Below are 27,745 nucleotides of genomic sequence, written 5' to 3' on the forward strand. Positions count from 1 at the left end.
TTTGCTTTTTTTATTGATTCATTTTTGGCTGCCTCAGACTTAAAGTCTCAAAAATGTTTACAGTTGGCTTATTTGTGTCAGGATTCAGATAAGGTTTTGAGATTCTTTCAGCAGCTGTTCAAAAAGAGTAAGCAGTTTGGGGGCAAATCCTGATGATGAGGACCTAATCCAGTTGGGGAACCTAGCAATGACTTTGGGGGTTGTGAAGCTGATATCTGCTCATCATGTCCCCCAGGCGGAGCAAGTGTGCATTTTTAACTTCTTGCTGACCTAATTGAAGTCTAAAATCTCAGCCTTTGTCACCACGCCCTCTCCCCACGAAAGCCGGTTTAATGCAACAGCCTCTAGGTGTTATTTCAGCTTCCAAGTCCTTCTCGCTCCTTGGTTGAGGTAGCTGATAAACACTCTGGAGTCTAACTAACATCAATGCTTCTAAAACTTGGCTGTTCGCTGAAATCATCTGGAGAGCTTTAAAAACTATTGACGCCTGGGGTCTAGCACCCAGAGATTCTAACGTAATGCGGCCTGGACACGAGGAGTTTTAATTCCCCAGGTGATCCTAACGCGCGGCCAAGGTAGAGGACCGCGGGAGAGGCCTGTAATGCTGGATTCACCGCTTAGCTCCCCAAACTCGGGCTCCAGGGGTTAAGCAGAAGCTCGTAGGAGTGGCGGGAAGAGAGGAGCGTTAGGGCTCCAGCGAGGGCAGGAGCGGAGGCGGGGACGAGGGCCCCGGCCCGGGGCGGGGCGGGGGCGGGGCGGAGGGGAGGCCAGAGCGGATTGGCGGGAGCGGCGGCGGCCACCCGCGACTCGGCCGCTACCCACCAGCGGAAACGGCTTCTCTTTTCAAAACAAAGAGGCGAAGCGGCAGGCGTGTGCGTCGCGCGGCGCTAGGACCTCCTCGGATTGGTCCCTCCGGCCCGGGCGCTTCGGTACGGTTGGGCGTCGGTGGAGGGGAGCCCGGGGAGCGGTGGGCGCTCGTAGTCCGACGGCCCCGGGGCGCCTCCGAAGATCATGCCGGCCATGGAGGATCTGCAGAGCCGCTTGCAGGAGATCCTGGACGTGCTGTCCCCGCAGGAGCTGCGCACCTTCCGCGACATCCTCAAGAAGGTGGACGAGGTGCCGCGCCTGAGTCCGTTGCAGCTGGAGCTGGAGGGCGGCAGCACATCGGGGCTGGCGCGTCTCCTCGCCAAGCACTACTATCTGGCCGCGCCGCGCGTCGTCACCAAGGTGCTGCGGCAGCTGCCCCGCGCCGACCTGCTGCAGCGCTGGCAGAGCCACCCCGCCGCCGACAGCCAGGGTGAGCGCGGGCTGGCCCAGCCGCGCGGGCGTTTCCGGGCTGGAGGGCAGCGGAGGACACGCGATGGGGTCCTAGGCGAACGTGGGGTTTGGCCCCGAGGGGCGGTCGGGCGCCCGCGTGAGTGGCGGGGGGGGGGGGCGGGGCGGCGCGGGGGCCAGCGGGGAGGAGGAATCGGAGCCAGGAGGGTGCGGGCGTCGAGGGACCAAGTCAACCTGCTGCGGGAGGTGGGAGCCCGGGGGTAAGCGGGCACAAGAGTCACCGGTCCCAGCCTCGGATCGAGTGTCCAGTCGAAGAGTAGCCATCGGGGTCTGCTAATTTGATTTGGAGTGGGCTCAGAAATCAGATTCACTCAGCAGGCCTGAGATGCATTTTAAAACAGGTACCTCCAAGTGATTGTGATGTGGAGGTTTACAGATGATTCAGTGTGATGAACCTGGTGTCGGGAATTTTCCACTGCTGGATCTCCACATCTCGTGTGTGTGTGTGTGTGTGTGTGTGTGTGTGTGTGTGTGTGTGTGTGTTGGTGGTGGTGGAGGGGCGGGGGAGCCTCTTCTTGCACATTTAGGCCGTTTGCCATAAAAGTGGACAGATGTGGCTTAAGATCAAGAAATGCAGTCTGTAACAGATTGAGGGAGTTTTGTCCCCTCCCCCAACTTAGTGTATGTGTGTATAATATGAGTGGGGAGGAGAGGCAAGCAGCAGCGCTTACATGTGAGGCTTTGGGGTAGACACTGAGATGTACTGTGATGGTCTGTGTTCTCAGCATGCTTATGACCCGGTTGAGTTTTGAGCTATGTAGCTGTTGCTGATTTTTGTAGATTTGTAATGGATGAGAACTGTAATCATCCACAAACATGTCCAGTAGGACTGACCCCACTGAGTCTTTGATTCTCCCTTCCTTTATTGCACCTGCACAGAGCTTACATTGTCCCAGTGTGCTTCTTTATTACCCTATTTTTATCACCTGGTTAGATGGTGAGTCACTTGCTGTTGGCAAGTGGTTTTTTACTTTCTTTCTCAGCATCATCCAAGCTACATAACATCAGGGCTGTACACTGCAGGCACTCAATAAGTATCCACATTGAATGCTAAGGTATTATGTTAAATACAAAAATAGGGTTTAGTTCCTTTACTTCACCTTTTCCTTTATTGATGTCTTGGTCTACCCTTCAGGAAGTGCCTATACAGTAATGTCAGTTAGTCCCTGTCCTTTAAATCTCTGGCTTGGGTCTTTCTGCCCCTGAACCTTGACAGAGGTCTAAGGGAGATCTATTTTAGGGTTCCTGTCTCATGAGTTTGGGAGGGGGGTTCCTAATCCAAGGAACTTCTAAAAAGAGACCAGTCATAGCCCACTGGGCCCTAAAACATAAAAGATAATTGGATTCTTTTTGAGGAGCTTCCTGTTAACAGGAACAACAGCAGATCTTGATTAAAAAGAAAAAAATAATGCTCTTTTTCTGTTCTCTTTTCATGAAAATTCATTCAGTAATCCCAAGAAAAAATCTAAAGAGAAGCCGTGACTTTGTGGATGGTGATGAATTGGTCCGTGACATTGTGGATAGTGATGACTTGGTAAATATCTTGACTCTTAACTCCAACCCTGCATGCTGGTTAGTAAAGATAGTATGTAGCTACTATTTAAACATTTTGGGTGCTGCTCCTGTTGGGCTAAAAGGCGACTACAACCCGTGTGGTTGTTCCACGTGGTCTGATCTCACTGTTTTCTGTGACAACAGTAAAAGCTAAACATTAGCAGGTTAAAACCACTGTGCACACATTAACCTCACAGGCACTGTTATTATATCCATTTTAACCACCCCCACCCCCGCCACACACACACCCAATTGGTAAGAGGCGCTCTATGTCGTGCCCCTGATTTAAACCGGGAAACTTCCCCAATAATCAGTCCCTGGAGAGACTCATCTTTTGATATGCCGTTGACCCTTGAACACTGGGGGATTCGATTGCATGGTTCACCTATATCAGGACTGGCCCACGGGGTTCCAACCTGCGTTGTTCAGGCGTCACCTGGCGGATGGGAACCCGCAAACGCAAATGCTGAGGGCTGACTGCGCAGGTCTGTGCCGCTAACCCCTCGCGGTGTCCGGGGCTCAGCAGCGTCTGGTGTATTTGGCTTTCTGATCGTGTTGGGTTTAAATTTTGCTTCTTGACTTTGCTGGCTAACAGGACCGTTACGACCTGAGCGGCACGCGGAAGGCTTTCCTCATGTGCGTGAAGAAGAACAGGCCAGGGGCTGACCAGGACGTCAAGCTAATGAAGGACTGGCTTGGCCAGTGCCAGTTTGAATACACATTGTGCATCGATCCTGACAAAGAGGTAACAAATTAAAAACAAAAATGAAAAATTGTAGCTTGGATTTTATAAGGTTCCTTTTAAAAAAAGAATAATGAGTTTTGGTACCTGGCAAGAACTAAGATCTGCTGAGCAGTGTGGCATGTATATCTTGATGAAATTCTTGATACTTTTGTAATCTTAAGTGTGTGATACCCTAGCTCACCTTCCAGGCAAGCAAGACCTCTTGAGTTTCAGTCTTAGCTGTGCAGTTAAAGAGGGAAAAGGAACCCAAGAAGGCGTCCTAGGCCAGGTGGGCAAGGAAACTCAAGGACAAGCCATGGGTCCACACTGGGCAAGGTCCAGAGCATTTGGGAGCATGGACATCCAAGGAAGGAGCTTTCAGAGGTCAGCAGGAGGCCAGACAGGAGGAATTCCAGCAGCACCCAAGCCCACAGGCTTTGAAAAGTCCTCATGGGACTTATTTGGAACCATGTAATGGGCCAAAGGAGGGGTCACTGAGAGTCCTGGGCAGAACTGCATGTGGCTTAACTAGATGGCACAGAAAAAATAAGATTAAAAAGTGGCGGTGGTGGGGACCAGCTTGATTTCTCTGAGCCTAGCTCAGGCATGGCCTAGACCTGCCCGGTATTTTGGGACAGTGACATCAGAAAGCCCTTCAAGATCCCAGGAGTCACTGCTAATAAACATCAAGGAACGGCATAACCGAAGGGCAGTGAGTGCAGTGTAGACTGCCAGAGTTGGAACCCTGTCTCACACTAGTTGTGTTACCTAAAATCTGGTTCTCAACTGAGGGTGCTTTTGTCCCACAGAGGACATGTGACAGTGTCTGGGGACATTTTTGCTTATCACAACTGGAAGTTACTAATGGCATCCAGGGTGGAAGGCAGGGATACTACTAAACATCCTGCAATGCCCAGGACAGCCCCCTACACCAAAAAATGATCAGGCCCCAAACATCGATAGTACAGTAGTTTTAGAAACCCTGCCTTGAATTAATTGACTATTTTCTTATCTCTACAGTGGGGATGATGAAAGCAAATTTTCTTGTAGGGCTGTTGTGAGGATGAAATGAGGTTCTATGTTTAAAATTTCTTAGAATAGTAGCTGACTTGCAGTAAGCGCTCAATAACTTTTCAGCTTTATTATTTCAAAGCTAAGAAATAATAGCTTTTTCCCCAAGGATAGTACAAGACTGTCTTCCACATTACACGAGTTTTAATCAAGCCCCTTCCATTTAGATAGCAGACATTGCCAGTGTTCTGCCAAGGTCTTTCTCTACATCCTGTCAACATTTACTTATAAATATTTAGTAATCATACTGGCAAAAGTATTTCACTGTTTTAAATTTCATTTTCTAGGTTATTAGTGTGGTTGAACATCTTTTGGCCTTTTTTTTTTTTTTCCTGTTGTAAATTAACTATTTTAACCTTTGGCCTTTTTCCTACTGTTTTTTTTTTTCTATAGTTATTCTCCTGAACATTATTTATTTACAAACTATGGTGCAAATATTTTTCTCCTACCCTGTTGCTTGCCTTTAAACTTTTTGTTATCTTAAGTCATATGGAAGTCTCGTGAGTAAACTTGTTAATCTGTTTGTCTGCTTCTTGGTTTTGTGTCTTGATTAAACCTCATTCCTTCCCAACTTAGAAATTTGAAAATTATTTTTCTGTGATATTTTTATAGTTTAAGGTTTACCTTCTGCTCTCTGGAATTTTATTTTTGGTGTAGGAGGTCTAACTTTATTTCCAAATAGTCAGTCATCTCAACATGTATTGAATGATACATCCTTTTTTAATGATACGTATTTGAAATGCCACTGTTATCATGAACTAAATTCCTGTGTGTAGTACTTGGGGATTAACTTCTGGATTCTAAAATATTCTATTCATATATTTGTTTATACTTATGCCAGTATATCACTGTTTATTTGTTTTTTAAAGCCTACAGCACCCGGTATTCCGGAGTGGTCTCCCATCCAAGTACTAACCAGGCCCAACCCTGCTTAGCTTCCAAGATCAGCCGAGATTGGGCGTGTTCAGGGTGGGATGGCCATAGACAGTATATCATTGTTTTTTTCTCCTCCACAATTTTATAGTACATTTTAATATCTGATAGCACCTCTCCCCCTCTTCTCGTTTTTTTCCCCTCCATTTGAATGTTCTTGGCTATTCTTGAACGTTATCTGTTCTTTACCCCAAGAATTATCTAGTTAACTTCTATAGAAATCCTTTGGGATTTTGATTGACATGACGTTGAATTGAGATTAATTTGGAATGAACAGCAAATTAATAACATTGAGTTGTCTCAGTCAGAAACATCAGCACATCTAGGTTTGTTTATGCTGTCTCTTCACTAAAGTTTTTTTCTATAGTTTCCTTCATTTAGTTAATATATTCCTTGTTAGGTTTATTCCTAGTCATTATCTTATGACCACGAATGGGAACCCATTTTCCATGTTTTGGCTTAAATGATTATTTCCGGGTAATTGGGGAAGCATAGATCTCTGTAAATTAATCTTGTATCTGGTCATTTTGCTGATCTCTAGTTCTAATAGTTTTTTAGTTGATTTTTAATATTTCTAGATAGTCATATTATCTGTAAATAATAAGTCTTGGTTCTTTGTTTCCAATATTTAAACTTCATTTAATTGTTACTTCGTGGAGATGGGCAGGGTCTTTATCACAACACATTTGAGAGTAGCGATGGCAGCCACTGCTCCCTTGTCTTTCTCATGAGACGGATTCTGATGACATCTGCTGATAGACCGGCAGGTGTATGATCCTGAGTGGACGCCTTCCTTCCCTCCCATCTCTACCTATTGAGAGTATTCATTTTACAAAATACTAACTTTTATATATTAAAATAAGTTAATATAAAATTTAAATACATTAACGCTTTGAGGAACTATCATTCTGTTGTATTTTGTGGTAGAGAGTCAGAAATGCCCTAATTTTGTCAAACAAGAACCAGTAGCATGAGAAGAAATCAGACGAATTCTGAGAGCGACCAAAAGGGAGTGGCAATAAAATAATATTTACTTCATACTGACTCTGTTAGAGATGTAGGTATTTTCAAATTTATCATCTCATTGGATAACCTAGTCATAAAGGGGCCACCTCTAGCGTTTCTGATTTTGCCCACCTTCTGGTCTTTTTAATATGTTATCCTGTTTTACAGGAGTTACTTGAAAAACTAACATCATTTCGCGATGGATTAAATGGACTTAAAAATGAAATCGGCTGTTGCCTTGTTACTCTTATGTCCCACGGAGAAAATGGCTTTATTAAAATGGAAGATGGTGACAGAGTCAGCCTGGAAGATGTTTTTGAAATGTTTAACAATAAAAGTTGTCCAGCACTTCATGAGAAACCAAAGATCTTTATAATCCAGGCATGCAGAGGAGGTAAGGGGAGGCTTCTTTGTAATAGTCACGTTTCTAGGGAATTCTTGTATTGATGATTGAGGAAAGAAAATAAGTAAGTAAGAAGTAAGTTTTAAAAAAAAAATGTAAATATTACATTTGGAATTCGAGGACCCTTAGCTGATGTAACCTCGGTTGGGCAGTTGAGTAGGGACTTTGAGCTGGAAGGAAGAGATGGATGTAAAACTTACCTGAGACAGAATCTCTAACTTAGGCTGAAGAACGGTCCAAGTCACCGACTTCACGGGGTAAGGCTGGAAATCTCAAATTCTTGGATTTCCAAGAGACGTTTCACTCACCGTCCATGTAATTCCAGGTAGCCTGTGGGACTGACATCTGACTCATGTAGCTTTTGTGGTTATTTCTCTCTCTTGTGAAGGATACAGACCTTTTGTGATTTTTTTATTAAGGGTTACTGGTGTTGGTGATGTGTTATTGTTGTTTGTATTTAATTCCTCGCAAAACAGAGAGAAGAGATAGTGGTGTCGAGACAGACGACGAACCCATGGACTCGGACGACGTCTCAGAGAAGAAGAGGCTGCCCACATTCAGTGATTATTTCATCATCTATCCTACCCAGGCAGGTAAGACCGCGAGGGCGGGTGACCGTGAGACCTGCCTCCTGCCAGAGGCCTTCGGTGGCTCCTAATGATTTTTAAAATCTTTTTTTAAAAAAAAAAAAGGTCTGTGCTTTACAAAGTGATGTTTTCATAAAGAGACATTTTCCTGAACTCCCTCCATCTCCCTTCAGAAAATGTTCCCACCTTCAGAGTGGCTGGTTGGCATCTTCCTGTTCATTTCTTCCAGGGACACATCAGACTCTTAGCAAAGTATCACATAGTAAGAAAGATCATTGGCTTTCACGTGAAAAAGATGTTGTTGGCCCAAATGCTAGCTCCGCCACTTGCTGACTTTGAGAACTTCAGTATTCTTTAGTCTCTAGATATGTCAGTTTCTTCACATAAAATGAGAATGATAACATTTACTTGTGTCATTAGGTTGTTACATAAATTAAATTATGTAATGCAGATGTGCTTATCATAATAACCGATGTAATACGTACCCCCAAAATTAGCTTACCGTTATCACTAACATTATGCTAATAATATCATTATTCTTATTATTCATACTGTTGCTACTAATAAGTTAAAGTCCCAAAGAGTCTCGTGTGCCAGATGGACTTGATTCACGCATGTGGGGAAACAGGAAATTTTAGTCAAGAATCAAGTTTTACAAATTCACAGATACAGACAAAAGAACAATGGTTACCAGAGGGGAAGGGAGGTCAACTACATGGTAACGGAAGGAGACTTGACCTTGGGTGGTGAGCGCTGTTAAAGAACAGTGGAGTTTACAGACGATGCCTCATAGAATTGTACATCTGAAACTTATGTAATGTTACTAACCAGTGTTTCCCCAATAAATTTAATTTTTTAAAAAATCAAGTTTTATAGCTGGAAGGGCATTTAAAGAATCTTAGAGTCCAAAGCGGAAAACCCGGACTACGTGGTGAAACGAATCCTTTCAGGGTCCTTCACTCCTAACCGCATCAGATGGCGCGTGAATGGTCTGGCAGTACCAAATATGTGACGCGACAGGTATTTCCATACACCACTCCCGACAGGAAGTTAGTACTGCCTCTTCGGAGAGCAGTGTGGGAAACCTAGTCAGGTTAAAAATACGTTTTTATCTCATGACTCAGCAAACTCACTTCTTGGTGTATGCCCTGTGGTCCCCCAACCGGGGGCCACAGTAACATCACATAGCTGTTGCTAATTCTGTGAACCGTTAGTTTGTGTAGTTTACAGTTTCAGGAATTAGATTGCACTGCCGTCTTTTCGGTGATATCGTGTATTTGGGTAGCTATGTTTTGGAGGGAGGCTGAGGTAAAAAGCAAGTGCCATGGTGATATTCTGGGTTGAGAAACAGTGCAGTGCCCGGCTGATGCACACATCCCATTAGTAAGTAATTGTGGTTACTTAAGAATAAAATGAAAGTATTATTCTTTCAATTTGTGCAGTTTCTCCTCCACCGCCCCCAAATAACAATAGATTATTAGGTGTAAATTTAACATTTGTATTCTAACTCCTTTATTAAATGGAACTCTGTTTTTCTTGGCCTAGGATCACTGTGAAAAAATTACTGAGTTGCTAAGCATACCACGAACTGAGAAAATCTGAGAACCTCCGCCCTTCTGCCCATGTATACATGGGATAGGATGACCAGCCGTCCCAGCTTGCCAGAGATCGAGGGGTTTCCTGGCACAGTGGACTTTTCAGTGCTGTAACTGGGAAAGTGGGCAAATCTGGACGACTTGGTCACTCTAACATGGGCACTACTTTGAGATTATTTACAGTGTGCAGAATTGAAGGGGAGGAGAAACCACGAGTCATTGGGAGTGGTGTACAGTCACTGGGGACCCTTTCTGAGAAAGGGGTCATCCTTAGGCGATTTCATTGTTGTGCAGCCATTGTAGACTTGCACAAACACAGGTGGTATAGCCTACTGTATACACCTAGGCCATATGGGAGAGCCTATTGCTCTGTAGGGGAAGAAAAACAATTTTACCTCTACCCTTCTGGGTTCTTGGCCGAGACAGCCCTATAATCAAAGACAGATTAACAGAAGAAAAACAAACAAAAATTTAATAGCATGTATCCCTTCTGTATGCATAGGAGAGACTCAGGAAAACTGAGTAACTCATCAAAATGGCTGAAACTCCCACCTTCAATAACATCTTCAGCTGAAGACAAAAGATGTTGGGACTACATGCAGTCAGTTGTGGGACCTTACTGAGAAAGGCACAGTCAGCAAGGGTTAAGGTGGTTACGCAGATTTAAAGCTTTGCCTTTCTCCTCTGATAAGAGTTTCCAGAGGTTTAGGGTCATTCTTCTCTTCCTGGTAGGAAGTGGGAGACTCCCTCACAAAGGGAGATTTCCCTCCCAGATGTGAATTTCTTTTACAAAGGGGTCACTTCTGCTTGGTTTTCAGAACTTCTCCCAAGCCGTTTCTTAAAATTAACCAGCCTAAAATAATCCTTATGCCAAATAGACACATAATGTTTTCCCCTACTGCTCTTGTTATTGTACCGAATACGTAGGCAGTTGTAACACGGTCGTAAGTATTCATGTAATGTGTTGTGCCATGAGACCTTACAATGGCTGCGAGCGCTGTAGGTCATAGGAATTTTCAGCTGCATTATAATCTTGTGGGACCACTATCGTATATGTGGTCCACTGTTGACTGAAACTTGTTATGTGGCACGTGACTGTATTCGTACAGTAGAACTGTGCAGCAGTTGAAAAGAATCATCATGGGGAAGTTTTAAATGTCATATTAAGAACAAAATGCAATCGAGTAAATTCGGAGATCTAATCGGCTTTGTTAAGTGGTTTACGAATTGGGCAGCGTCCCTTCTAGCATCGAGAAGGGCAATCTGAGGGGTTGTACGAAAAGGAAGGTTTTTATAGGAAGAAGGGTGGTCAAACGGAGCTTTTAAAAGAAAAAAGGATTATTTTGGAACTGGGGAGGGCGAGAGAATGGGAAGGGTTGTTATTATGCAGGTTGCTTCTTTCTATGGGGGGTAGAATGGGCCCACGTGATAGGTTACCTTACTATTGCTTGTCCAGAAAATTCCAGACTGGTTAATTAGGATTACATTTCTGGGAGATGTCAAAACTGCAGTTAGATCAGGTGTTAAATCTAGGCGTGGTATCATGAGCTTTTAGCACAAATGAGTGACGCTATTTAGGGACTTTGTTTTTCTCTTTAACAGTAACAATGAATGAAGATAAAAGACAGTTGTAATATAAAACACGTAGTGTATTGTTAATATAAATATTTTAAACACAAAATAATAACAACATATTATTACTGAATATATAGTTAGTAACAGTGTAAAAATACAGCCAGAAAGAACAGGAGACAGCTCTGTGGTAGGGATTGCCTCTGGTCGAGGCAGAGAAGGTAGAGAAGGAAAGACTAGAAAGTAATCAGGGATGAAATACAAATTGAGGGTTCAGCTGTATTTCACCAGAAAAGAAGAACTAGAAAAACTAAAGCAAAATGTTAGAGACAGGAAGTCGACTTCCTGCTATTAAGTCAATTGGATTGAACAGACAGGAGCCAACTGCTAATACTCAGATAAGTCCCCCCAGGATACCCATTTTGGGGTGACCAATCAGCATTAAAGACGCCAGGGTTGCTAACCATAAGGAATCACATACAGGGACCACACAACTGTCCCTTCGGCTCCACATGGGCAGTCAGGCTCAGTGGTGCCGCTGTGCGATCCTTCATTTTAATACTAAAGATTACGCCCAAAGGTGGAGATTGAACATGCTAATGAGACGCGCGAGGCATGAAGAAGCGTGTAACTACACCACAGGCGCTGAGAATCCTCCACCTCTACATGCCCGAACATAGTTCACTTCAGTTCCCTTTGACTGCCCCCTCGCCCCCAGCCTCCCTCCGGGGACCACCTGGTTCTCCCCCTTCACAGTGATGGTTTCCCGTACACAAGCTCAAAACGTTCTCTTTGTACTACGTTGGTGTCTGGTGATCTCCCTTGATTTCCATCCTGGGAGAGTGCGAGGGCCCAAGGCACCAGTGGCATTGGTATTTGTTAGCTCTCGCTGGTGCATATTCAGGTGTTCATTCCATCATATTTGAAGATTTTCCAGAGGTGGGAATCGAAGGAATTGGAGACAACAGATAAAACCAAAACTGTTGTAGTTTTGCTATAAAGGGAGTTGAGAAATGGGGACACCATCTGGAGGAGAGCTCAAAGGAGTGTTTTGTTTGTTTTTTTGAGATGGGCAGTTCTGCAGCACAGATGCTGATGGAGTGACCCAGGAGAGTGGACATTTTCCGGAAAGAAGGCGAGCCAGGGAGCTCAGATTCTGAGCCTGGGCAGTGCAGCTCCTTCAGGCACTATTTAGGCTGATATTTCAATGGAATAAAGGAATTGCCATTTTTCTTCCACTGTGAGGGCTCCAGGATAAGCAGATGTGGGAAATCAAGAGTTGGAAATGGTGATTAGCCATCACAGTGGACATGCTAAGCATAGAACCGGGTGGTCTGCCTTGAAGAGAAATGTGAGCGTCATCAGCTCGTGATGTTATTTGAAATCATAGGCCCGGATAAGGCCTAGGGCCTTTCCCAACATTTATAGGATGCCGGGGTGAAGAAGAATCAACCGTGCAGACTCAGAAGGATCACCTGCTGATGTGGGAAAGGACCAAGGGGTTTGGTGTCCTGAAAGCCATTTGAAGGAAGTGTTTTAAGAAGGTGGAAGTCACTGCCTGTGTCAGACACTGCTGACAGGTTGGATATGACGTGGACAGAGAATTCACCATTGGATTTAGACATATGGAGGCAATTGGGGATGTTGACAATCATTTGGGGTGTGGACAAAATCATGGACTTAAAGGGGTAAAATTACAGCTACATGCAATAAAAAGGATTAACCTTGGACATAAAACACTGAGTGAAAAAAGTCACAATAGACTGGGTTTTGTTTTTGTTTAAAAAAGTTTTAATAAGCAAAACCACTCTGTTGTTTAAGGACACATATATGTGGTAAAGCGGACATTTAAAAAAAGATGAGTGGTAAATACAAAGTTAAGATTAGTGGTTTCTGTGTGGGGGAGGAGGAGAATGGGAGGGAGGGGGAAAATGGGATCTGGGAGGAGCACACAGGTAGATGCTAATTTTCCTAATTCATGAATAATAGTAAGCAAAAGGCCAAAGGAACAGTGAGTGTAAGCTATTAACTGGCAACTCCTAGGGAACACCATCAACATGGAGAAGATACTCGTCTTTCTAAGAAGAAAGATAATTAAACGATATTGAAGTACCATTGTTCATTTATCCAATTGGCAGAGATCAGAAAGTTTGAATGTATACTCTTGGTGAAGAGCTAAGGAATTTACTTATTAATTACTGGTGGAATTGTAAATTGACATCACTTCTTCGGAGGACCGGTTGGCATTAACTAGCACAATTACAAATACACATGTAATTCCTTGGCTAGGAATTTGTGTCTGAATGACATGTGCCCAATGTTATTCATTGACATTGTTTATTATAGCAAACTACTGGGAAAAACCTAAATGTCTATCCATAGGGGACAAAGTATGGTAAATCAGAGTAGACTACTGTATAACCGGAGGAAGAGGCTTTTTGTGTGTCGATGATGAGCCACCGCCACAGGTGAATTGGTGAAAAAAATCGGCATAACAGCTGTATAATAAGCTGCTGGGGTCGCCGGTGGGTGGTTCCACACTCACCTATGTATAAACTTCTTCGTACACAGGACAGATGGAAGGGTGCAAAAGAAACTGATAGCGTTTGTCTTGGGCATGGGACAAGGAGGGAGGTAGACTTCACTAGATTCCTTTTGCAATTTGAATTTCGAACCATTTGAATATATTATCTATTCAAAAAGGGAACTTACAACATTTTAAGATTGAGTTATCTGCTTTTAAAAATTGGGAGATTGCACATAAAGTCCAGACTTCTGACATTTAGCTCACCACAGACATTTATAGTAGCTACCCCACCCTTGCAAGTCCTAAAGCTTGTCACTCTTGGTGTGTGACAGAGCCATGTCACCTGTATGCTGGAGAAGCTGCAAAATGCTTTCACCTGTTGACTGGCGATTTGTATTTAGTCTTGTGCGTGATCGTTGCTCACGTTAATGGCCTGAGTTATCTATAAACTATTTTACAACACACATATGAGAGATCCCAATCTTACTGAGATTGCTTTGACCTTGTTTGGTAAATCTGTGGAAACTTACTAGCTTTCGACCAGAGTCTAAAGTTATGCAGTTTTAGTCATGGGATTCATTTTTGTGGTTTAGAATCTGTTGTGAGGACTGAACCCATGGGCATGGACTTACCACTGCTGATCATTTGCAAAGCAATGAGAAGTTTATGATCTTTCATTTGATAAGATCCTTGGCAGCTACTCGGCACATGATTCTTCAGAGAGGTTACAGACTGCTTTAGGTCAAAGGTTTCCAATGTTGCCATTGGAAGAAACAGCTAATTATATTGCATCAAATCTAATGCCTTGATTATAAGACATGCCTTTATTTTGTGCCAACAGGAAGCTACGAATTAATCTATGACTAGCAGAGATTATACGGCATGTCCAGATTTTAGAGATGCTAAAATGAACAAAAAAAGACCTTAGAATTGAGAAAATACAGCTTATTATTATCTATTATATACACTGATATAAAAGTATAAATATATATGTAATAAATACTAATTTTATAAATGATGCTTGCCCTTACTGCAGTTGAGACACTTTAATATTTTCTATGATATTTCATTCTGTCCCATTATTTTAAAAATGTTGGTTTTAATTTACTAAATTGATTCGTTGACTGATTATTGGGCCTCAACATGCAGTTTGAAGAAAATTGGACTAGCTGGATCATCAGGCTTTGTGATGTGGTGTTTCTGACTCAGATTCACCCTAAAAGGGGCAATGTGAAATTTCCATGTAGTTCCCCATACTATACAGATACGTTCTATGGATTCTTTGATGACTTTACAGAGGTGTAATAAAATATATAAATTATATATATTTCAGTTGTACGGTTTGAACAGATATAAAGTAAGTATACACTCATGATACCATTATCATGATCAAGATAAGCAAATATTCTCATCACCTCAAAATAAGCAAATATTCCCTCATGTCTAATCCATCCCTGCCTCCGGCTCCATCCATAGGTCACCACAGACCTGCCGTCCGTTACCACAGATCAGGTTACGTTTTCTGGAATTTTGTAGAACTAGAATTACACAGTATGTGCGGTTTTGTTTGATTTTGTCCTGTCTTCTTCCACACATCAGAATGGTTTTGTGATTCACTCGTGTTGTTTTCTATATCAGTAGTTCATTCCTTTTTGATTCTAAGTCATATTCAGTGGTGTGGATGTAATACTATGTTTATCCGTTCGCTTGAACATTTGGTTGTTCCTGGTTTTTGGTTAGTACAAATAAAGCAGTTATGAACAATTGAGTGCAGATCTTTGGGGGTGTATGTTTTTATTTTCTTTGGGTAAATCCCAAGGAATAGAATGACTGGTTTACACAGGAGGTATAAGCTTAACTTTTAAAGAAACTGCCAAATTATTTTCCAGAGTGGTTGCATCCTTTTTCATTCCCAGCAGCAGAGTACGATAGTTTCAGTTACTCCACATCCCTGTGAGCACTTGGTATGGTCTCTTAAAAGTTTTAGACAATCGAATAGATATATGATAGTATCACCTTGGGGTTTTAATTTGCATTTGCCGGAAGACTAATAATGATTATTCATGTGCCTATTGGCCATTCATATACCTTCTTTTCCCCAATGTTGTATTGTTTTTTATTTTGTTTTTCTTATTAAGTTGTAAGAGTCCCTTAAATATCCTGGATACAAGTCCTTTCTCTGGTATGTGTTACAAATATCAAAAGTTCTAAATGATGATTAAGTCCAATTTATCAATTTTTTTTCCTTTTATGTTTTATGTTCTTTGTGTTCCAAGAAACCTTTTCCTACAGTGAGGTTCCAAAGATGTCCTATGTTTTTTTTTCATTTCGAACCCAGATTTGTTATGAGAGGGTGCAATTTTGGTATTCCCATTGAATTTCCACATTAAACAGACATGTTATGTTTTTAAATAGAATAATAAAAATAATTTCAGTATTTAAACTTTTGAGAACCCCAAAATAAATTCCATATGCATATATAGATATACAGGGATATTTAGCTTAAAATGCTATTGCAAAAGTCAATAAAAAAAAAAACAAGAAAAAATGAAGTAAATGGCAAAATGATACCTGTTGAATCTGAAGGATGATTATATGGGGGTTTGTTAAACTTTAGTTTCACGCGTATTTATTTAAAAGTTTTTACTTAAAAAATGCACATTAAAAAGAATACCCTGTTGAGAGGTTTTGTGCCAGTTGTCACACAAGTCCCCTGGGAGGCTCAGGTGCTTCTTGAGCTTGCGCCCATGTCCGTTATGGCCCCAGACACACTCCTGCCAACATTGCTGCAAGAACGTTTCTGTATTTTCAGATCAAAGCCATTTTCCATGTTTTAATTGTCAGTAAAAGAACATCAGCTGCAAGTAGAGGAGGAAAAATGGGTGAAATGTTTTTCTATTTTTCTTTGTAGATCATGTTGCTTTACGGCACCCCCGCACCGGCTCCGTGATGATCGAAGCAATGACCAGAGTCTTTAAACAATATGGAAATAGGTGGCACATCGCTGACTTCTTCACCAGAGTAAGTGAATTCCAGGTGGCCGTGTGCTCCATTCTCTCTAAAGCTAATGCACTTTAGTCATGAAAACATGAGAGCGCCTGAAAAGTTGCTTGAAAGCAATGGACTGATCGTGAGTTTAGTAGACCGTGGCAGCATTGTTCAGAAGACATGGCGGGGCCAGATACCAAGGAAAATTGATAGTGACACTTTCTGTTCCTTGCTGATATAAGGGGATGGGCTATCAGGTGAGCTTTGAAGTTCTTGCCTGCTCTGTAGTCCTTCCATTGCAGCGGGCTTTGGCCTGACTCAACTAGGAGAGGCGAGGCCCCGAGGGCATCTTTGAGGTCCCACACTGGCTCACACTTGTCTCCCCAGCGTGTAGACCCTTGGGCAGTGCTCATTGAATGAATGAGTGGCTAAGAATCTCAGCAGATTTATACACAAAGAGAAGTTTGGAGAATGGCCCCATTCTAGTGGTTTATCACCTCAGGATTAGAAACTAATTTTCTTAATCTGGGATTTTTATACACAGAGAGTGCTAATTAGAAGAGGTCGTACATGAGCATAGTAACAGCAGTACTAACCTCTACTGCATGGCTCACTCCATGCCAGTTACTGTTCCCTGCGCTTTACAGCTATGAATCCATTTAAACCTGCCAGTGACCCTCAGGTAGGTGCTGGGATTTGCATCCGCTGTCACAGATGGAGAGCTAGTAAGTGGCAGAGTTGGCATCCCAGCCCAGGCAGGGTGCTTCTAGAGTTCATGCCCTAATCACAACTATGCGTTGCTTATTCCTTACCTCCCTAAGGGGTGGTAACTCTTTTTATTTCTTAAAAAACTGTTTTAATGTTAATACTTTCCATATGATGCTTAGCAGCTTTCAAAACTGTTTTTCTCCTCACGTAGCTGAGCTCTTAGGGGAAAATGTTAAAGGGAGGGACAGTTTTTACTGTCATCCCAACCATATTCTCAAATATCTCATATTGTTCAGTTTCTCTCTTTAAAAAAAAAAAAAGTTTCTTGTCAGCTTCTCAGGGATATGTAATAGTAAAGACAGGTTTAACCAACTGTGTATAGAAATGCATTTTAGCTTAATGCTAACTGAAAACTGTTTTTGCCGACTGATGGTCATTAAGTCTTTATTGAACACCCTTCATTTTTAAAACACTTGCTGAGGAGACAGTGGTGACAAAGTCTAGAAGTGAGCATGAGGTGGACTTTGCATTAAAGGCACTCACAGCTTGGTGAGAGAGCAGATGATAAGATGTGTTTACAACCATCCCAGGAGTTGTAGAGCTGTAGGATACTTTGGACATAACGTAATGCAACCGTTTCATTTTACTATGAGTTACTACATGGCCTGCTATTACTCGGGAGCAAGCTCGAGACTGAACCAAGGTCTGTGAACCAAGGTCACCGCTCTTTCCATCCCACAGTCCTTCACTTTAAGTACTTGGTGGGACATCTCTTTAGAATGATGTTTGCATTGTTCTGGTGAGATCAGAATTCTGCCATCTCATTCTGCGGGGTTAACTAAAAGGCCTTTTTTTTTGCCCAGGGCTGTACATCCTTTTGGTCAGTTTGTGCTTTTCTCTTACAGGTAAATAACAGAGTGGTGCACACTGAATTTCAGCTACAAGAGGAACCAATAAAAGTATCGCTTGTGATGGAATCAACGCTAACTAAATTTGTGTACTTTTGACATCAGGAAGACATAAAAAACAAGGGCTATTTTGTAATAGGCGTTGTAAAGAACTGTGAAGCTTCATAGCATAGTATCAATGGTTATCATTTTGCATTATTTCTGTCACTACTTGTATTTCTCCAGTTCGTTTTGTATGTATGTGTGTATATATATATATATATATATGTTGTTTTTCTAAGATTTAACTCCGCTTACTTGGAAATTGTAAATAATTTGACTTTTTTAAAAGATCACTGTTAACTGAAATTTTTTTTTCCTGAACTATCATCAAACAGTTATCATACAGAAGTCTAGCTCTCTGTATGTACCGTTTTTATCATGTGCCTCTCTTTCTGATTATCACCCACCTCCCCCCACCCCCACCCTCTCCACTCTAAATCTGGTGCTGGTGTTAAGCCCCATTTTCTTGGCTTAGTATTCAAGAACTGTCCTTCTGTGGTCTTGTCCTTTGGTTCACCTTATCTCCCCCATATTATTGTCTGCAGCCAGACTGATCTCCTTTTTTACCGTGTACGGCATCCTCAAGTCTTCTCTGGGCGTTCTTCGCTTGTACTTTACGCCCTTGATGCATTTTCACCCCTACCCATTCCCCAGTTTCTTCCTTGCTGCCTCAGTACCTTTGAACTGCTGGTTTCTCTGCCTGGAACACTCGGTTCCACCCCATGTAGTTAAGTCCTTTCCATCTCTGGGAGTTTGATTCAAGCATCACTTGCACAGGAAAGCTTTCCACAACCCCTCATGCTGGGTCAGCTCTTTCTCAGTGCTCAGAGACCCTATGGTTTCCTTCTGTAGCATTTAGCACTACGGTACTTAAATGACTGTGTAGTGTCTGTTTATTCTCTCTCCAGTTCATTTGTAAGCTCCAAGAGGCACAGGGCAGGTATCTTGTTCATTACTGTATCCCAGCTTCTACCTGTGCCTTAGGACACAGAAAAGTCCTGCAATAAATGTTTAGTGAATGACTGATCCCTCTGTCTTTTCATTATTTTATCCATTCCTCAAACCTGGCCTCATTATTTCTGTGCATATCTAGCCACCTGTTAGTCATCCCTACCTACGTGGCTGCCGTATGGCCACTTAAACTGAACAAGTTGGACGTTAACCCCGTTCCCCTAGATTTCATAAAACCCATCCCATTGTTAATAGTCTTTTGACTCCCCACTGCCTGCAGAATATACTCCAGATTCCCTAAGGAGAATATTCCAAGTCCTTCTCTGTCAGGCCTTAACCTATAGCACCTATGTACTGTCTGCCGCAAGTCTTGGCTGTACCAGATGATTTGCCCTTCAGTAATTCCCTCTCAGAACCAGGCTTGTAGATTAATGAATGCTGACTGAACACTCTCGTATATGTTATATCATAGTTCACTCTCATTCTCTCCTTTCTGCTTGAAACACTCTGTGTACTCACTATGTTTCCTCTATACCTTGCATTCTTCAGGGTGCAACTTGGGTCCCATCTCACTATAAAGAAAACCTGTATGTAGACAATGTTTTTCGAGTAACAAACTGTGATCTGAGCATGAGTTTTAATTGTGATTATGTCGTAATTTTCTATGTAACTTTGGACCGTATTTGGACCTCAGTTCCCCCATTTGTGTAAAAGGAGATTTGGTCCAGCCGACTCTAAGAACCCATCCCACTGGACCTCGGTGAACTTTGACTTCTTAGTGAACTTGCTCATGAACATCCAGCAGATGCCTCTGTTCCTGAACCTAGGAGTTCAAGCTGGCGGCTGCATAAGACTGTTCGGCCTGTGCGAAGATGCAGGCGTTTGATGAGAATGCTCTGAAGATTGAGGGCCAAATTGACTGAAGCAACCCAGAATCTCCAGGCCTGTGTCCATTTCAGGAATCATTGTGTCCTTTTTAGTTAACGGGATTTAATTTTTAAACCTTTGAGTTCTTATATTTGATATGTAACTTTTTTTTTTTTTTTATAGAGCATATATCTCCTTGATTTATAAAATGTGAATATCAGGTGAGTCTTCTGTATTCACTTGCCTCTCTTAGATTTCCAGGCTCAGGGGTGATGGTAGCAGCTGAAATATTAACAGCTCTTATTTCCTGGGAGAAGTTAAGTGACTTGTTCATAGCCATTGCATGTGGTGAAGCTGGAATTCCAGTGCATGAATTAATATGAGATACAAAGTGCCAAGCGATAAAATTATAAGACAGAATGCTTTCAGTGGACAGAAGGGACCATGCCATTTAAGGGAGGGAATGAGAGTTTTGGGACAAAAGTGATTTTGAACATTGCTCAGGCCACTGTAAGGTTCATGGAGAGGACTGTGGGACAACTGGATAAACTGGATACCAGACAAACAGGTGACGAGGATCAAGGAGGAAGTGTGATTAGAAAGGCAGGTGGGAAGATGCCCAAGATGAACTTGATGCCTGGAGCCGGTTAGGTGTCCTGTGTTCTCGGCTTCATATCAGAATAGGGCTCTCAGCCACCCAATGCCATGTGAAGTGTAGTCCAAAAAACCAGTCCCTAGCACAATTATGTTTTTTTTTAAATAAAAGACCTGTTTTTATTTTAGTTTTTAAATACAAATGCCAGAAAGCAAAGTTCGCAAAAGGAAGGCTCTGAGATTTTCATCATAGGTGGGCATGAATAAACAATAGGGAGAGACTTGTGCAGAGGACCAGGAGGCCGAAGATGAGGAGGACACTTTGCTGGGAGTTACAGCCCTTCTTTGACAAGTGCCTCTTAGGCCAAGGGTTCCTCAAGGTGGCTTACTATCACTACAGTTCATTCTTTATCTTTGGACTTAACTCATTTCCTCACCAAGAATTTTCATCATACAGATCAGTTCTCAAGGACGCAGTTATTTTGTAGGAAAAATCTAATTGTCTTGTGGAGAAACAAACGCCTAAACATGACCACAGAAGTATGTCCTTGCAGTCGTAATGGAAGTATTCTTGAGACTGATGTACAGGGGAGGGAACGGCTGAGATGGTTGGGTAGTGTCCCAGAAGGCCCACCAGCTAAGTCCTGCAGTGACAGAAAACTGTCCATAAAAGCCAGCTTTTCAGCCTTCATATAGCTCTTTTTAAGTATTCCCTTTTTTTGAGAGCCAAACATCTCCAGATATTTTCAACAGTTCCTGAAGGTGCCGAAAGCCATGACTGAGTTTACTTCCTCCTTATGTCAGCTTTGTTTAAATAGTGGGGTTTTGTTTTGTTTCGATTTAAAAACAACCTGATTCCTCAGAAAATTTCAAAAATACTGAAATGGGAAAACCTACCCAGTTTCTGTATATGTGTGTCCATGGCTGCACATTAAAACTATCTAGTGAGCTATTTTAAAAATCAGATTTTTTTGGTTTGGAGTTGAGCATGTTTGAAAGCTTTTCAAGTGATTCTAAGTGCAACAGGACTGAAACCTGTATAATTATGAATAATTTGGCTATTTACAATAACTTTTAATATTTAGAGCTTCACTTTTTAAAAAAAATTGCCGTTTCCTGCAATTTTTCATACATAGAATTTTAATTATCTTTAAATTATATATTTTATATGTAATTTTTTAAATTAATGAATTTTTATTAACTAGTCTATCGACAGTAATTTTTCCTATGCCAAAAAAAAAAGTTCTCACGCATCTATGCAGCCTTTTTTTTCGGGAAAACTTCCTGTAAGTGAATTTTCAGCATCCGAATAACGTATTGTTAAATTGTTCTTTAAAAAAAAAAAACTGAAAATAATCTCTGCAGCTTTTGTCCATCAAACACTTAGGCTTATTGAGTTCAACACGCCTTCCCCCTAAGGAAACTGCAGCTTAGGTGAAGGCCTGCTCAAGTTCACAGGTAAACACAAAGGGCGGGGGAAGAGCTCGAATCCTGATTGGCTGGCTGGCTGGCTGCACGCCCGCGGCCCCGACTGGGGTCGGGGAACGTCGCTGCTCCGCCGGCCAGCCGTGAAGTCGGAAACCTCTGGGCCCCAACCAGCACCTCCCCACGCCCGCGATTGCCCGAAAACCAGCGCCGCCAGCCCGCCTTCCGGAAGGAAGAGGCTCGCGCCCCTCGGGCTCCTCCCTTCTTCCGCCCAGCTTTCGTTGTCATTGGCTGGCGGCGGAGTATTTAATGACGTCATTTCCGCCCTCTGGTCTTTTCCGCGCTACCCAGAAAAGGGTCCATACGGCGTTGTTCTTGGTGAGTCTTCTGCGCGGTCCCTTGTGCCCCTGGGCCACCAGAGCGACCTTCCTGCTCAGACGAAGGACGGGCACGGGGACTGGGGATGAGAGCCAGCAGATAGGACGGGTCCGTTGCTGGGTGCGCTCTGCCTCGGCCTGGCGGCTCGCACGTGGCTGAGCTGGGCCGCAGGTTTCCCCAGTGCCCCCGCAGCGGCCCGAGGTCGCCCTCCGTTCCAGGCACGGGGCGTGGGTTCGGGCCGAACTGCTGGTGGATGGAGGGTTCAGAAAGCCTAGTCAACGCACTGCGATCGCTTGGGACCCCGATATTTGGCAGTGAAGCCAGAGGCCCAGGCGCCAGCTGTTTGGGCTCGTTGGTTTTGCCCGTTGCTGTTAAGGTTCTTGGCAGGGTTTTGAGGAAAACTAGTTGTGACCGCAGGGAGAAGTAATTTTAACGTGCCCACCTCTATTTGAAGACAAAACTGTTCATATGTCTACTATGTTTGCCCAACTCGTTCTCGAACATGGCTGCGCTTCTCACATGGTGGTTATCTTTGCTCTTCTACAACTTTTACTTCCGAGTACCTTGAGAAGTGTTAAGTCCTAATTGACTATTTACATTTAGTTTAATTACCTGGTTGGTCGCCCATCTCTTTTTTCCTCAGCAAAGTTTGCTGCAGTCCTGCGTGTAGCATATGTCTGTTAAATCCTGCTGTACCTAAGCTCAGTCCGACACTAGAAGGTGTACCAGATTGCTTTTACCTAGGAAGTTGCTTGACTAAAGAGTAGTTAGAATGCACCTGTTCCATCACTCCACTTAAGGCATGGGAATGAAAAGGACTAGGTTCTTAACTATTCTTAATTATTGTTTCTCAAGTTCCCACGTAACTTAAAGGGAAACTGTCACAATGTCCGGAGCCCTTGATGTCCTGCAAATGAAGGAGGAAGATGTCCTCAAATTCCTTGCAGCAGGAACCCACTTAGGTGGCACCAACCTTGACTTCCAAATGGAACAGTACATCTACAAAAGGAAAAGTGACGGTGAGTCATTGCTTTAACTTTTTTTTTTTTTTGGCCATTCTGGCTTTGAGACAAATTTGATCCTGCTGTTCTAATGGATGGTGCTGGGTAAAGTAATTTCTAAATCTGCCTTGGAGGGCTCTCTACATGCCTAGGTTGGAAACAGGCTTTAAAACTTAAGTGTTGTGGTTGTTTGGGGAAGGAAAGGTTTCTGGGCTCCAATGGGAGAGTATGGCATATCCTGGGTGATGGCCTGAGCTCTGGATCATGAAGGAGGTGAGATGTGAAGATGCTAAGGAAGCTCGTTAACTGAGTTCCTAATAATTCATCTTTCATAGTGCCTTCCATTTCATAGGTACTGAGAATAGGTTCATTTGAATTCTGGGAGAGAGCCAGAGAGGAATAAACATTTTGGCTTGGAAGGTATTGGAAAAGGGAAGGTAGGTCGCAGCAAGAGCATGGGAGGCATTCCAGTGGGTAAGGGAGTTAATTCAGCTCATGGATAGAGCCAGGAAAGGATTTGCACCTGGGAGTGACATGACGTAAAGGAGTTTTGGGAATGAATTTGATAATCAAGGCAGGGAGAGTGGTAAGAGGCCAGGAAGTGGGCAAGAACTGTAGGAATTCAGTGGATGCCTGATGGAGGGTTACTATGGGGAAAGAGAAAGAGAAGATGCACTTGGCCTACTGATACGGTTGCACACTATTAAAGCTCAGGGTGGAGGCCAGTCTTGGCCAATGAACTTCTGAGTGTCGGAAGTGTGCTATATTGAAGGCAGGATTTCGCTAACACCAGTAGAGCTTGCCTCTATGACTGGAGTTTGATAGTACTCTCTGCCACATTCAACTTCTCAGAAGACTGTCTGTTTGCAAAGCTAGGTCAGGCGTTTAAAGCTTTCTGCTGTCACTAGGCATCTACATCATAAATTTGAAGAGAACCTGGGAGAAGCTTCTGCTGGCAGCTCGTGCCATTGTTGCCATTGAAAACCCCGCTGATGTCAGTGTCATATCATCCAGGAATACTGGCCAGGTTTGTGGAACAATATGCTTGGTTTTTATTATTTAAAAAATAAATAAAAAAAAAAAGCTTATGGATAGTTTTGGATGTATAGAAGAGAATAAAAATTTTAAAAATCCATACATTCACTGTTTAGAAATCTCAACTTGCCAATATTCGGTGTTTTCAACATACATACCACTTGGCACCCAAAAGTATGTTGAAGTTCAGTTTTCATGTCATGTATTTTCTTGTGCCGCTAAATAACAAGAAATGACCCTATTAAAATGTCTCATCACCATTTTCTATAGTCAGATTTTTTATATTTAAAATGAAAAATTTTGATGTCAACTGCAAAGTTTTTCAAAGAGGTTTTCTGAAGAGGGGTAGTATTTGTCTCATTCAAGTCTCATAAACAGCAGTAAGCATCTTTGCCAACTTAAAGGAATGAAAATAGCTTTTTTTTAATGACCTGTGAGGTAAAATTCGATTTTGCCCTATCTCTATCTTGATAATTTTTTGTTCTTTTTCTATTGAGAAAACTCATGGTTTCATAAGGATTGATTTGTAAGAACTCTAAGGATTTTGTTCACCCCATTTCTACTTTTTTAAAAATGTTCAATTTGGATTTGGACAGCTCTTCAAATTCTGTGGAAGGACAGCCCTTTGATGTTTCATTGTTTAGATTAATAGTGAAACTAGTTACCATGAACTTCTTAGTTTTGAGGAAGGAGTATTTGGAGGTTCTGCCTAGATGACCCGCTTCGCGATGATGGAACTGGTTGTCAGCACATCGTCACTTGGAAAGTTCCTATGACTCCATCTCTGGAGCACTGTTAACTCTCACTGTCATTCTTCAAGCGAGCCGTGCTGAAGTTTGCTGCTGCCACTGGAGCCACGCCTATTGCTGGCCGCTTCACTCCTGGAACCTTCACTAACCAGATCCAGGCAGCCTTCCGGGAGCCGAGACTTCTGGTGGTCACCGATCCCAGGGCCGACCACCAGCCTCTCACAGAGGCGTCTTACGTCAACCTGCCCACCATCGCCCTGTGTAACACAGACTCTCCTCTGCGCTACGTGGACATTGCCATCCCTTGCAACAACAAGGTAACGACTTTCTGATGTAAACCAGAGTTCAAGAATAAGTGCCCTGGAAACACTAGGGCGTTTCTCTGCACATTGTTAGAGCTTGGAGTTGAGGCCACTGACTGGCCGATGAACTCACAAGTGTAGGTAGTGTGCGACACGAGGGGCAAGTTTTCCGCTAACACCACGAGGGTCTCTGGCCCGATGAGTGGAGTTTGATAGTAATACTTGCTACAAGTGTGTTTCGAATGTATGAACACTTTAAGGAGAAATGAAAACATAATGTTCAGGCACTAATTAATCCTAGGAGTATTTCATTTTGTTACAGTCTTAACATTCTTGACAATAGTACTTTATAAATCCTCATGATTCTGTTGGCAATCAAGGTTTGAAACCACTGATTTGTTGAATAATCTTCCATTTTACACCTCTGAAAGATGTCTGGCCTCATGGACCTAGATGACGATCCGGGGCCAGGTTAGATAGAACAGGGTTGACCACATGTCACTTAGTAACCTGGCACTCTTGCAGGGAGCCCACTCAGTGGGGCTGATGTGGTGGATGCTGGCCCGGGAGGTCCTGCGCATGCGTGGCACCATCTCCCGTGAACACCCGTGGGAGGTCATGCCCGATCTCTACTTCTACAGAGACCCCGAGGAGGTGAGCTTCCCCCACACAGGGGACACTGTGGTCTGTGCTTCTCGGAAGTAAAATTTCTCAGTTCCTATAAACTTTTTTTTTTTTTTTAACCAGATTGAAAAGGAAGAGCAGGCCGCCGCTGAAAAGGCCGTGACCAAGGAGGAATTTCAGGGAGAATGGACTGCTCCCGCCCCCGAGTTCACTGCCGCGCAGCCTGAAGTCGCAGACTGGTCCGAAGGCGTGCAGGTGCCCTCTGTGCCTATTCAGCAGTTTCCGACTGGTATGTGTCACCACGCACGGTGGTTCCGAGCATCTGCTTGCAGTCCAACTTTAGTGATCTCTATGGCTACATTAAAAGCTTCATCCCAATATGTTACATCAGTGCTGTTGCCTGACAGATTGAATTCAGGTTTATTTGAAGTGTGTGGCCCTGGTCCATCTTTGAAATGCGTATCTGGTGGAATGAATGCAAGGCGCAGTGCTGGTGGGGGTGAGGTAACAGAGACGGGAATGGTGCTGATGCTTTTTTTTGTTGTTTTCTTAACAGAAGACTGGAGCGCTCAGCCTGCCACTGAAGACTGGTCTGCAGCCCCCACTGCTCAGGCCACGGAATGGGTAGGAACCACCACCGAGTGGTCTTAAGCTGGCCTTCCGCTAACTCTTAACCAAAATGGAAATAAGGTTGACGGAAAATAAACAGTTTCTAAAAGTTAAGTCTCTTGTGCTTTTTTATTCTAGATCAAGGTGCCTGGGAGTATTCAGGTCGCTTGACATCGTTTTCATTTCTAAAGCCCACTGTAGATAAAAGTATACTGTTTCACCGGGCTGTTTTCCTGTGCTTGCTTTTAATGTAAGGAATGTCTGTGTTCTGAAAATAGGTGTGAATAGTTACACGTAAGTGTTAACCCTAGAAGTGGTTTTCCAAGGGCCTGATTTTTTATTAACATGTATGTTGATAGTTTCTATGTAGAGTCCAGACAGTAAGTAAATCTGGTTTTCATCGACAGCCTTACTACTCTCCAGTGTGGCCACCCACCGTGAGTAATACCCGGCAGTGAAGACCCACCTTAGGCAAAGGTGGGATGTACATGGTCTCTGATTTTGGAAGCACTGGAGGAATCAGTGTCTTCAACTCTGAGAGACATCCGTTTCCTGTCACCTAGTTAGCTTGCCCTACAGGTTCTGAGAGGGTTATACATGCTACAAAATTTTCATGTAATATTACATAATGTACTATGTCAGTTTCTGGGTATTTCAATTCTTTTAAAAAGTGATCCTTCTGAACTGATTTCACATAATTCTCAGCCTATTGGAAAAAAACATTGTCGCGAATGAAAATGAAGCCGTTAAATACAGTGGTGGATCCTGGTTTTGAGGAGCTTGAATGATTTACGTGGATTCATTCATTGTACTCTTGGAAAATTTACAAGATAAATATCCGTGTAACTGCATTCCCAGGGCCACTACCAGTGGTTCTGAGGCCCACAGCTCAAGCATCATTAGTGTCGCAGCAAGTCTGCCACTGGCTGCAGCCGCAAGTTTGGGCAAATCTGCCACGTCCCTGCTAAGTTCCTAAGTGCCTGGATCTCGAACCCATGGTGGCTTCCACGGCTGCAGGTGGTCAGCAATACCAATGATTTCTGGAATCAGGATGGCTGGATGCAGGAGAGGTCCCTGAAGGAAGGCAGAAGGGAAGGGAGGCCAGGTGGCTTTGGAGGGGCCGAGCCTGAGTGAGGGACTGAGTGATTTCTTAGCATGTTCTGGGGTAGAGGAAGCTGTTCAGGTAACAAGGAAAACATTTTCTGGCAGTTTAATCTGTATAATGGAGTATAAACATTCGGTCATTGATTGACTCCTG

General features: G+C 43.1%; 2 protein-coding genes and 3 non-coding genes across 7 annotated transcripts; 4 read left to right on the top strand and 1 right to left on the bottom strand.

The window, feature by feature from the left end:
* The first annotated feature begins 882 nt into the window (after positions 1-882).
* LOC107499643 (caspase-14) lies at positions 883-18,978 on the top strand. 3 transcript variants are annotated; one of them, XM_036219468.1, is made up of 7 exons: positions 883-1,297; positions 2,784-2,869; positions 3,485-3,634; positions 6,791-7,016; positions 7,502-7,618; positions 16,218-16,327; positions 17,908-18,978. In XM_036219468.1, exons 1-7 carry the CDS (start codon positions 1,012-1,014, stop codon positions 18,007-18,009), a joined length of 1,077 nt encoding a protein of 358 aa, XP_036075361.1. In that variant the 5' UTR covers positions 883-1,011; the 3' UTR covers positions 18,010-18,978. The 3 variants fall into 3 exon arrangements, with proteins under 3 accessions (XP_036075361.1, XP_036075362.1, XP_036075363.1); XM_036219469.1 differs by lacking the exons at positions 16,218-16,327; positions 17,908-18,978 and adding an exon at positions 11,848-12,535; XM_036219470.1 differs by lacking the exons at positions 16,218-16,327; positions 17,908-18,978 and adding an exon at positions 9,158-10,409.
* LOC118602466 lies at positions 5,552-5,670 on the bottom strand. Its single transcript, XR_004950720.1, has one exon. It is a non-coding gene; the product is annotated as a 5S ribosomal RNA (ribosomal RNA).
* Positions 18,979-22,067: 3,089 nt separating the features above from the next.
* On the top strand, positions 22,068-26,601 carry RPSA (ribosomal protein SA). The gene is made up of 7 exons (XM_016124059.2): positions 22,068-22,167; positions 23,023-23,186; positions 24,077-24,195; positions 25,024-25,269; positions 25,780-25,908; positions 26,002-26,167; positions 26,435-26,601. The coding sequence occupies exons 2-7, from the start codon at positions 23,054-23,056 to the stop codon at positions 26,527-26,529; spliced, it is 888 nt and encodes a 295-aa protein (XP_015979545.1). The 5' UTR covers positions 22,068-22,167; positions 23,023-23,053; the 3' UTR covers positions 26,530-26,601.
* On the top strand, positions 23,861-24,010 carry LOC118602337. Its single transcript, XR_004950679.1, has one exon. It is a non-coding gene; the product is annotated as a small nucleolar RNA SNORA62/SNORA6 family (small nucleolar RNA).
* On the top strand, positions 25,334-25,487 carry LOC118602336. The gene has a single exon (XR_004950678.1). It is a non-coding gene; the product is annotated as a small nucleolar RNA SNORA62/SNORA6 family (small nucleolar RNA).
* Positions 26,602-27,745: the final 1,144 nt, after the last annotated feature.

Source organism: Rousettus aegyptiacus, unplaced genomic scaffold, assembly GCF_014176215.1.
Source record: "Rousettus aegyptiacus isolate mRouAeg1 unplaced genomic scaffold, mRouAeg1.p scaffold_m13_p_4, whole genome shotgun sequence".
In the NCBI taxonomy this organism is placed as follows: Eukaryota; Metazoa; Chordata; class Mammalia; order Chiroptera; family Pteropodidae; genus Rousettus; species Rousettus aegyptiacus.